We start from the raw sequence: 12,143 nt of genomic DNA, 5'->3' as shown, positions 1-12,143 counted from the left end.
CCCTGTAGTCTTTTGGGACACGTGACAGGTCCCAGAAGACTACAGGACCATTCATGAAGCACAGCGCTACTTGTGCATGCGCAGTGGGTACCGGGCTCTGAAGCCGTAAGCTGTCACAGCCAGGTGCCCACACTGAAGATGCCGGCCTCCTGGAATACAGGACGGCCAGTGAAACGGGCTGCAGGGGACACACCACGGTATCGAGGGACAGGTAAGTGGCTGTTATTTAAAAGTTAGCAGCTACAGTTTTTGTAGCTGCTGACTTTATTTTTTTTTGACAGGGTGAGTGGAACTCCACTTTAAGCAGTTACAGCAACATTTTGTTTTCCTTTTGGATTAAAGATTTTACCAATATAAATAAAAGCTGACCACTGTAAGCACCACTGACAGTGTTAAATGGTTTGTCTAAATCCTTTAACTGCCACTTTTGCTCAACTTGGGTGCAAATTTAATAAACCATGATAATGCTAGCATTATCACAGTTTATCTTTTCTCTGCATATCACAGTGGTGTCACACCGCCATAATAAGGCTTTATAATAAGCTGTGAATTGGAATGTGGGCTCTGTGAGGAACTGCAATAAACAGTGACAGGTCTGCATTTTTATGCAGCACAATGCACAACACCGCATACCACCACAGTGCATTGTAAAAAGCATTGCATAGAGTTGAATTGCGGTGCGCATCCACAAAGAAAGCCAGTGGAAATGTGTTGTGTACCATAAACTCTCCTGCCAGTGTGAATGGGCTCTCTGCATTTGTTGCAGAAGTTGCAAGTGGCAATAGTTTCCATTGATAAAAGTGAATATCTTGAATGTCTTTTCTGGTGCATCTGTGCACCAAAAAACAGTCCTATAAATAATAATGAATTCTTCCCTGAAGGTCAAACAGGGAGGAGGAGGAAGCAAGTTATTTCTCTCTGTCAGAACACAATAGCTCAGCGGGGAGATTGCCGCACTAATATTGGATTTATTAGTATGGCAATCTATGTTTTTTGTTGTTTTTTTTTTTTTGGTCAGAACAACTGGGTTGAACAAAAAAAAAACTTTGTACGCAGCATTAGGTGAAGTTGGGCTTTAAAGTCTAATTCTGGGCAGCTAAAAAAATTATCCCTTGCAGTGGGGCCATGCCTGCACTCCAAGGGTTAATTGCTCGTTTAGATCTAGGGGGTGAAAAAAGGTTTACTTACCTGGTCCTCCGCTCCACCCTGCAGCCTCTCCACCCCATAGCTACATAACCTCTGACCTCCTTTGATATAAAAACATGTTTGCGTTTTTTTTTTTATTCAGTTATGTTTGATGGACTATTTTGATAAACCTAAACAAACTGATAAAAACTGAACTACCTATAATGTTATAAAGCCAGAGGAGGCTGTAACAAATGACACAAATTTGTGAGAGCCCAGTGTACAATATTGCAGGTAGTACCCTAATTACACCACTGTGTGGCAATGTGTTACCACATTAGTACAATGCAAGGTTTCTGATAAATCTTTACACATGGTTGTATTATATTATTAAAATGAAAACCGCTTAGTTTAGAGATTTTCACTGTTAAAGAGTCAAGACAAAAATATTTTATTTTAATTTGAGAATGCTTGCTCCAAGCTCCTAGGCTTATTCATTCTTTGCTGATTGGTAGGCCAGTGGCTCAGAACAAATGACAACCATGATAGGTAATACAGACCAGCAACTAACTTAGAAGTGAAGAAAGAATAAGGATGACTGTCCTGAAACTTGCAATTTCAAAAATAAGTGAGCTTCCATACTTCCACTCTGAAAGGTTCCTTTTAAGGCTTTTTTTTAAGAATGCTAAATATGTGCTAGAAGTCCATGGCTGAGCATCCATATACTTTATGACATGATCCATATAGTTTGATCACTCTCTATCTCTTGCATATGCCACTCTGGATGTAGACATTTGGTCATATAACAGATCAGTTAGCATACATTGCTCTGATTGAAGGAAGATGTAGTGGGGTGAAAAAGATTTCAAGACTTCAACATATTATTTTCTTAGTGCTAAGTGCTGCATAAGATGAAAAATAACATGTTATAGCAGATTTGTGCTACAGTAAGGAATACAAAACACTATATAAAATCAAGTACCTAGACATACAGACTGCGTCTACAAACATTTGTGAAAGAAACTCTCGGGAGCTCAGTGAAGTCAAGCATGGTGATAGGTTGCCATCTGTGCAATAAGTCCATCCGTGAAATTTCCTTTCTACTAAATATTCCACATTAGTGGAATATTCAACTGTTAGTGATATTATAACAAAGTGGAAGCAACTGGGAACTACATCAACTCAGCCACGAAGTGGTAGGCCACGTAGAATGACAGAGCAGGGTCAGTGCATGCTGAAGCGCACAGTGTGCCAAAGTTGCCAACTGGCTGCAGAGTCAATGGCTAAAGACCTCCAAACTGTGTGTGGCCTTCAGATTAGCACAACAACAGTGCATAGAGATCTTCATGGAATGGGTTTCCATGGCCGAGCAGCTGCATCCAAGCCTTACATCACCAAGTGCAATGCAAAGCATTGGATGCAGTGGTGTAAAGCACCCCGCCACTGGACTCTAGAGCAGTGGAGATGTGTTCTCTGGAGTGAACAATTACGCTTTTCTGTCTGGCAATCCGATGGACATGTCTGGGTTTGGTGGTTGCCAGGAGAACGGTACTTGCCTGACTGCATTGTGCCAACTGTAAAGTGGGGGATGGGCCCCATTCCAGGAAGGACTCACAAGAATTCAAGGAGAGTCTAATTATTCATTAAACAGGTGTCCTGTAGACAGTTGATTATAAAAGGGCGTTACTTAACAAAGAAAAACCCTTCCCATTTCATGCTGTCAGCAATGGACCACATAGAAGAGAAATGTCACAAGGCCTGAGAAAGAAAATAATTTATTTACACAAGAATGGTGAAGGCTACAAGAAGATCAGCAAAGCTTTACTTAGCAGTCAGAATACTGTAGCAAAAGTGATACGAAGATGGAACTGCAACTATCTTACAGAGATGTCCAGGCCGCCATGATAGTAAACACCTCGACAGGAGCATCGCGAAGGGTTGAAGGAAATCGCTATGCAAGTTCATTGCAGTTAGCTAAAGACGTAGAAAGCCAAATTGGGGTGATTGTTTCTCATGACACAATACAGCGTACACTACAGAGGAATGGCATGTATGGGTGTTGTCCACGTAGAAAGCCTCTTCTATAGCCTGTGCAAAAAGAAAAAAAAAAAAAGCCCACCTAGAATTTGCCAGGGTCCATGCTGAAAAAGAAGATGACTACTGGGACTCTGTACTCTGGAGTGACGAGGCCAAGATAAATGGTTTTGAAACTGATGGCTTCAAAGCTGTATGGTGTTGCAAAGGTGAGTAGTACAAAGAAGAATGCATGGTGCCTACAGTGAAACATGGTGTCCTAATGTGGGGCTGGATGAGTACTGCTGGTGTCGGGGAGCTACATTTCATTGATGGTACCATGAATTCACAGATGTATATTGAAAGAGAAGCTGCTACCATTACTCCATGCCCTTGGTCATCGTGCACTTTTCCACCATGACAATGATCCAAAACACACATTTAAGGCCACTGTTGCATTTCTGAAGAAGAACAGGGTGAAAGTGATTCAGTGGCCAAGTATGTCTCCTGATCTGAACCCAATCGAACACCTATGGGGAATTCTGAAGAGACAAGTTGAGCATCACTCTCCATCCAGCATCCAGGCTCTAAAAGAGGTTGTTCTTGAATGGAAAAAGATCGATGTTGCAATATGTCACCAACTTGTTCATTCCATGACTAGAAGACTTGGTGCTGTCCTTACAAATCATGAAGGTCATACAAAATACTAGTTGTAGTAGTTTTTGTTGTGGGTTGTATTCATTTTTGCATCAACTAATTTGAGTAAAACAGAATATTTTGTAATCTATGTTATATTATTAACCTTACTTTCATGTAATGAGCTAAACAAGTGTTCTATAAAACTCCAGTTTTGTAAACATTTTGGAAATTGTTCTTGTGTTCATTGAGATTGATTGATTAAAATCTTACTTTTCAAAAGGGGTGTACTTATTTATGTTGAGCCCTGTATGCTGTTTACAGCTCTAAGACCCCTGGCACAGGAGTTCCTAGATACACTCACATGCCAGGAAGTGCACTGTTATTTTTCAGGAATTCCAGACAAAGGGTACATTTTTCAGGGTACAATTAACAATTCTAGATATTCTCTGTAAGTAGCAAATGTTCTTTTTTAGTTTGGGTCTACTTGATCAAATAAAGCTCACAATAGCACATAAATGTGTAAGGAAACAAAATATTTAACACCTTTTTGTGGATTTTGTTTCCTTTTGTGCAGTGCCTATTTTAAAGCAGATCAGTGTCAGTGTTTCATTGGTTATGCAAACAAATATTTTTCTTCATGATGATTTCATACTGTCGCGCCAAGGTTTGGCCGCAGTGCACTCAAATTTCCTATAGACTTCTAATAGATTTTTTTGGTATGTTTTCTGAAAGCACACCAAAAGTTCTGCATGCTGCACCTTTGGTGCAGGTTCAAAAGATGCACCAAAAACATGCAATCTAAGACTATGGGAAACCACAAGTAACCTACACTAAAAATATAGGTACACTGTGCTGCGATAAATCACATGGCAGCAGTGTGAAACTGCGCTCTTTCCTTTAACAGCAAGAATTTTAACCTTTGCATATTACAGAAATGTATTTCAGTCTTGATTGACCTTCTGTATTAAGACATGATTATTTCTCATTTTCAGGTCCGGTCCCTTAAAGAATGGCAAAATGAAGTAAATGCTAAGATTGAGCACATCGGCATGTTTGAGAAACCATTGTCCAGTGTCCAAGACTGCTCATTTGAAGTCCTAGGACATCATACAGATTCTGCTGCAACGCTTCCTGAAAAGGTTAATCGAAAAACCTCCCCTGACATCCCAGACTCTGGTTTTCATTCCATTAATGTAGAGCATGACGTTCATCAGGAAAAAGGTAGTTCTGAAAAGAGTTCAACTGAGGGCAGTGTATCTTCTGAGCACTCCCTGGAGACAGTGAGACATTACCATCAGCAAGAACCCCATTGCCCAGTTGACCAAGATACGGCTGTTGAAGTGCACAGTGAAACCAGCAAGGATACCTCCAGCAGTGAACAAGATAGCAGTCTTCTGCAGCAGTATTTGGACAAGGTAGAAGAATTGGAGCAAACAGATAACATGAGTCACAGTGATGTAGCTGAAGAAAGTAAACCTGAAATCACCAACAGTTCATTCAGCTCTGACTTCCATGTTAGCAGCATCTCTGATGTGTGTGAAGATATCAAGGCAGACATCCTTCAGATCCATGATGATACTTTTCAGTCATCAGATAAAGAACAAAGCTTTCAAAAGCCATCCAATATTTTCATACATGAGCCACAAGGAGACTTGACACCCTAACGAAGAATGCAATTTTGTTGCATTCTTCCCTTCATACGCTCCATGATGTAATCAGTAAATTGCCTCTATTGTGGTAAGGTTGGAGATAAATATACATTTATCACTGCTATTATGCACTTTGCCTGAATAGAGTGTTCCTTTCTGTGAAATGGACCATTGATGTTTACACTGTCATTAGGTGGAAAAGCAGCTTTGTTTTTCCTTGCACATGGAGAATTCCATCATCAAATTGAAGTGTTGCACCAACTTACAATACAAATCTCTTGCATGAAGTGTCTTATGGTGGGCCCCACAAACACAATGAACATATCCATTTGTGGGCCGAATGTGATTTGTGTGAGCTTGTAACCTTGCTTCAGCGTGCAAAATTTGGGGCTTTATGCTGTAGGGATGTCACTAGGTAATTGAGAGGCTGCAATGTCATGGATACATCTGCACACAAATTGGTTGCCAAAATTGTACAGCAATAATTGAAATTTAAAACTGAATTCTGTGACAAACAAATGAGTCAAAAATAAAAAACACACATAGGAGCTGTTTTATCTGCCAAAGGATTTGTATTTCTATCCATCTAGATGGATATACATCTATATCTGTTTGCTCCACAGTGAAGATCTGTGTAGTAGGCCTGATTTTCTCTTTGCTGCAGGTTCACTTTCCCTTACAGGTCTTGGCCCTGACTGGATAGCAAAAGAAGAAGCAGCAAACTGATGAGCTTTTCTCTGGCTCTGCTCTCTCCTCTGATTAGAATGCTCCTTCCACTGCAGCACACTTATTTGGATTCTTGTGCTGCTTCTGTCTCCCCCTTTCTGAGCTCAGAGGCTGATACCAAGTCAGATTTAGGTGCCTACATGTACCTAGACTGCTTGTATTTAAAAATGCATGTCATTTTATGTTAATGATTATACAGCTGCATTATGCGTGCCTTTTATATCTGCCTGGAGTTCAGCTTTTAAAAGGTCATGGTGATAGGAAGCTGTATTTTAACAGGAAATCTAGAATAATCCATTTCAATAATTAATAGAAGATGTCTTCACTACCATTTTTAATATTTAAGAGTTTTTCTCTTTCAAGAACACACTGGGGGCCACTGAGCTAAGTAGTGATTATCAATCAATGAACTGTTCTATATCATTGTAAAAGCAGCTGGAGCTTTGCTGTGCCAAAAGGGCTGAACTGAACTAGATACTTTAGCTTAGCTGCTTTCACAGAGGCTCAAAACAGCAAATTGGCAAGCGTGTTCGTTTTGGAGAGAGTAGAGAGGGATTAGAACACCGGTCAGGTTTTTATTGCTGTCTGTGCCGCAATAGGGAGATTCACCCTGTCACTGTCACTGTTTTCAAAAGTGATAGTAAAAGCATATCCTAAATTTTGGCTTTATTTATTACAGTTACTCATACATCAATTTCTGCAGCTCTTTAAATATATATATATATATATATATATATATATATATTAAATTCACATCAGTCCCTAACCCTCAGGGAGCATACAATCTAAGGACCCTAACTCACATTCCTACATACACATAATAGGGACAATTTAGACAGGATCCAATTAAACTACCAGCATGTTTTTGGAGTGTGGGAGGAAGCCCAGGCAGGCAAAGGGAGAACATGCAAACTCCAGGCAGGTGGTGCCGTGGTTGGGATTTGAACCAGCCACCTTAATGCTGCCAGGCGGAAGTGCTAAGCATTGCCAACTGCTGCCCATATCAGAACACTCATATTCCAATGTGGGCACTAGTTCTTGTAACCCACTGGTATTCCTTCACTTTAGAGGGATTTCCTCTCACTTCCTGTTCTGGCAATGGGAGAGGAAGGGAAGGAAAATCACCCCCAATGGGACACAGATGGAAAAAAAAAAAAAAGACAAGGGTTTATAACCCTTCCTTACTCTATTCCAACTGAAAAAACGTTTTGTCTTTAGTTACAATTTAAGGAAATGGGTGTCATCCTTCTTTATTGTGCAATTGATAAGCTTTTTAAATTAAACGAAAGGTCCCCCCACCCCTCCTGCAGCCTTAGTGAATACTCTAAGAGAATCGCTGATGTTTGCTTTGGGGTCCTATAACAATGGTGATCACTGATGAGTGGGATAACAAACCATTTTCAGCTGTGACTGACCACCATGGAACTCGTAAGCAAAATTTCCTACAAACAGGTATTTCAGGGGTTCTTTAATTATTTTTTATTTTAATTGTCCTGGCCATGCATACTCTCCATGGTCCACATTTATTCCATATATGACTATTCATCCAATGGCAAGTAGAGGGCCAGGGCTGTTTTGAAGAAAAGGCTGTGCAGCACTCTGGGCATCCTTCATATCAAAAGAGAAGAAAAGTTCAGGATAGTAGCAAGACTTGCTGTCTCCTTCCCCCACAATATTAGCACATCACTATGGTGGGCTGCCTCATTGCCCATAGGAATCTGGAAACTAACAGGATATGTTGAAGCTTTGCATAATAATAACAGCTCACCATTTGGGCAGATCTGGAAATATGGAAGGCTGCTGCTTTCCATATGCTTCCTAACTTTTAAGAAGAAGTCCTAATCAAATAAGGCCTAATGTTTTCTGCATTTCCACCGGTATCATTGGTTTTCAGTACTGAATATTTTACACTTTGGAATGGGCAATATTGAATTGGTATTAATGCATTTTTTTAAAGAGTGGCTGCTTAGACTCGCATTTCAGACAAGTAAAACTTGTCCCACAATGAAATGCCCATAAGATATGTAAAACAGTAGGTTGTACCAGCCTTGAAATGTATCTTACTCTATAATAATCTTTATCTGGGAACAGAAGGAAAACTTTCCAAAAAGTATTCCTAGCTAAATGCCAATTCCCGCCAAACTATTAAGTACCAAAATCAAAACATGGGATTTCTTTAACCTACCAAACAAATGTAAAGTGATGCTCATATTCTTGCTGCTTGACTGAATAATATGAAGGGTGACTGCACTTTTCAAAGCTTGCACTTCTGCAGACTCTGTGCCGCTGTTACACCTTCAGCCTTGGATAAATGTAAAGCATCTTACCACGGATAATTCCCACAGTGTATTCCTTTTTCTAAGCTCCTCTAACTTCCACCACTTCTCACCCTTCAGCAGCACTCCAACTACAAGCCAGATTTCAGCATTAACCTGGCATATAGCAGTTCAGAATAAACACAAATTTCAGGTCATGAAAATAGCTGAATTAAAAAGTGGTTTAATGAATTTTGAATATATATAAAACACTTTAGTTTATTTGTGAATGCCTTCAATAGTTTTCCATAACCCTAGTTCATGTAACGTATGTAGATAAGATACATGCATGGGCGTCTAATAGTTTTTATATAGTATAGCGATGCACCATGCTTAATCACAACATTTGAAAGGTCATGCAGATAAACCGTAAGTCTGTTTTAGTGCCAAGTGTTTATTGAAAAAGCTTGAATTTATCTACAATTTCTAAACACAAAAATCCATTTGTCACTTTTTTATTTGGCTATAGTGGCCAGCATGAGTCGACACAAATATTACATTTAGTAGATAGCAATTTTATAGGATGGTATTGTTTATTTGAAAAGCACAAACTTGGCCCAAACTTGTTTAAATTTCTGATCACATTGGGGATAGTTAGAACATCTGCTGTCTGTTGCTAGACTGAGTGTACTTCACCCTTGCCTTCTTTAAAGAAAGAAAAGAAATAAGAACAGACAGGAGAGTAACAAAACAAGTTTCTAACACCTACCCTCTGTCCAAAGCTAAAATACAAAGTTTGGGCTGGAGTTTGGCTTTAAAATGCAACCGTAATAAATTGTTTGTTAACCAAAGACCTGCATGGTCTTCTAAACCCCCAATCAGCCCTTAAATCAAAGGCTGGCTAGCAGTAATCAAATTACTAACTCTTGAGAGTAAATCTGGCCATAGATGAATCGAATCTCAGCTGGTTCAACAGGGACCAACTAAGATTCCTTCCATCTATGAGCAGGCTGGTTGTACCCTAGTCAATTGACTTGGGTACAACCAGCCTGTTGGATTTTTTACATGCAATTACTGCCGGCAGCTATAGCCGCTAGCAGTAATCATTGTGTTCTGCCAGCAAGGTAAGCTCCCAGCGGGCAGAACACAATAGGGCTGCAACAGGGTTTCAGTGTTGATGGGGGAATCGAGTGCATTTTTTTTCCTTCCACCTGTAGTGGAAGGAAAGAAGAAAATTGCATGATCTATGAGCTGCTTTAGCAGAGCTGATAATTTTCACAAGGCAAATAAGTAATATTAGTAACCAGTCCACACATACCATATTTTCACTCAGTGTTCAGTACACGACTGTATACAGGATTTTATTGTAAATCAAAACTCCATGAAAAAGCTGAACACAAAGTTGATCTGCATATACATACATTGTTTTAACTGCCAAAGAATTTATAGTTCTATTTAGCCAGTCTTGAAAGTCACACAACACAAAGTATAATCAGCATAGTGACTGCACCTAAAGGCTTCCTGTGTCACCTACCTGGTAACTGGGCTATGAGTTAGCAGATGTGATTCATTTAAAGGGTTAGTACCAGTTTACAAAAAAAAAAACCCAGCTTGTGCAGGTAAGAGGTGTTCGTAGATAAAAACATATGCATCTCTGACTAAAGTTCAATAATACCCTTGCTTTAGGTGTGGGTCATTTACATACCTCCTGAAGCCTGACTGGAATACTCCTAGGATGTTACTAAGTGAGGCCTAGTCATTACTGCTCACCTCCTCCATCACAGAAGTGAGTGCGTTCCCTTATCCAAACACCCTTATATGCTTTTTTTTTTTTTTTCTGTTCTGATGCAGTAGCTCTGAGATCAGCATTTGAGAGCTCACTCTTGTGATGACGGAGGTGAGCAGTGACTACTATGCCTCACTTATCAACAACCTGGGAGTATTCTAGTCAGGTTCCAGAGGGAAGTAAATGGCCTACATCTGTAGCAAAGACATTATTCAACTTAAGTTAAAGCCACACAGCTTGTTCTTTACAGACACCCATTATCTGCATAAGCAGCTTTTGAGTAAAGGTGAACTAACCCTTTAAATCTCAAAAGTGAGTTGGCTAAAGGCAGGAAGGTTACGCAGAAAGCGTAACCTGGAAAATGGGGTGTCACCTGCCTGTGCTCTGGGCTAAAAAGAGTAAAAATCACAAGAATGGTTTAATAGAACTACAAATCCCTTAGGGAGGTATATATATATATATATATAAATACATTTTTGTATACACGCACAATGTATGGAATCCTGTTGTGGATTGTTGGCTGGAAATCAAATCTAAATTTCCATAATTTGTATCTTTTGTTTAAAACAAGCTATTGGATTGCCTGTGAGCAGCCCCTGTACAGATAGTAGCAAATTTCAATCAAGAACAAAATATTCTTGTTACTTGTTACAAAATGTTGCGCATTTGACAAATGTATTAGAATTTCTTTGTAAGCACCTTTCCTTTTCTTCTTGTTTTGTTTTCTACCTTGTGTTCTACAAACAGCATTATTACAGTTCTAATATTTTCATTGCTATGGCTAGCACATTGTATGGATCATATCATATATATATATATACTAAATATGTCATTGTTTGTGACAAGTAAATAGAAGTACTATGTTTGGTTGCTATGCTTAATATTTATTAGGGATACTGGGAATATTTACAATTGATTAAAATGTGGTATTTTATAAAAAATACAAAGTATCTTTAAAAATTCGAGTGTGAGCTATATGCACATATTTAATAAAGCTATATATTTTATAAGTGCGTAATTTTAGTCTGGAAATGTCTTCTTTTTTTTTTTTTTCATTTTGAGCAATAAAGTTTTGTTTATAATTACCAATATCTAACTTTGTGTTATAAATCTACATAAAAAGTATCTGTTAGTTTGCTATTATATGATTAACAGTAAAATGCTTTGAATAATAATAACTTGCTCACTTTAATCAACCTAATTAAGGAGGAAATTATAACCATTTTATTATGAGGACGCATATTACCCAGCCTCTTTTTTTTCTCCTACAGAAACTAGAACTACAGACAAAACTTTTTTTTTTTTCCCTTATTTTCCAGGACAGCTACCCAAGGGATAGGCCCCTTCTACCTAGCAGGAAACACATTACTGTACTTTAAAAAGGCCATCACATGTTTCCTCCAGCCAGACAGGACCTTTTTTATTTTATTTTTTCTTCTTTCAGGCCTTCTTGCTGGAGACAAGGATGTTGGATTCCTATTGCCCAAGACCCGGAATATGTATTTCTGGGCACCGGGCAGGTAGTTTTTCTTTCTACCTTTAGCCCTGCTGCAGGCAAGCAGCGGGCTCACCTGTCAAGTGGAAGCAATTGCCAGCCTCTCCATGCCCCACCCTGGATGTCTCAAACAGAACCTGTCACCAAAAATCATCACATAGGGGACATGTTACACCCAAGCACATACCATTTCCCCCCCCCAAAAAAAAATTGAGACCCCCACATATACGAACGTACAAATGTAAAAGCACATGCTGGGGCGCATACACATGAAACTGTCGATTGCGATATACATGTCACATTGCCACACATGCTAGAATGAGAGCATTAATTCTAACACCAGACCTCCTCCATAACTCTAAACTGGTGACCTATAAGGAGCTTTAAAAGTGCTGACCTATAGAAAATATAGGGTACTGAAATTCATCGCCATTTTATGAGCGTGTACAAATTTA

General features: G+C 39.2%; 1 protein-coding gene across 1 annotated transcript in view; it reads left to right on the top strand.

Annotated features, from left to right (window-relative positions):
• Positions 1 to 11,211, top strand: part of CEP97 (centrosomal protein 97) — a 45,206-nt gene extending 33,995 nt beyond the window's left edge. The window contains exon 11 of the mRNA XM_089652907.1: positions 4,770 to 11,211. Within this exon, the coding sequence (XP_089509033.1) occupies positions 4,770 to 5,441 (672 nt within the window). The 3' untranslated portion in view covers positions 5,442 to 11,211. The remainder of the gene's footprint in view (positions 1 to 4,769) is intronic.
• The last annotated feature ends 932 nt before the right edge of the window (positions 11,212 to 12,143 follow it).

This window comes from Staurois parvus, unplaced genomic scaffold (genome assembly GCF_062004578.1).
Source record: "Staurois parvus isolate SC_StPar_1 unplaced genomic scaffold, SC_StPar_1.0 ptg000696l, whole genome shotgun sequence".
NCBI classification, from domain to species: Eukaryota; Metazoa; Chordata; class Amphibia; order Anura; family Ranidae; genus Staurois; species Staurois parvus.
Note: the sequence above shows the minus strand (reverse complement) of the source record. Positions and strands in the feature narration are given on the sequence as shown.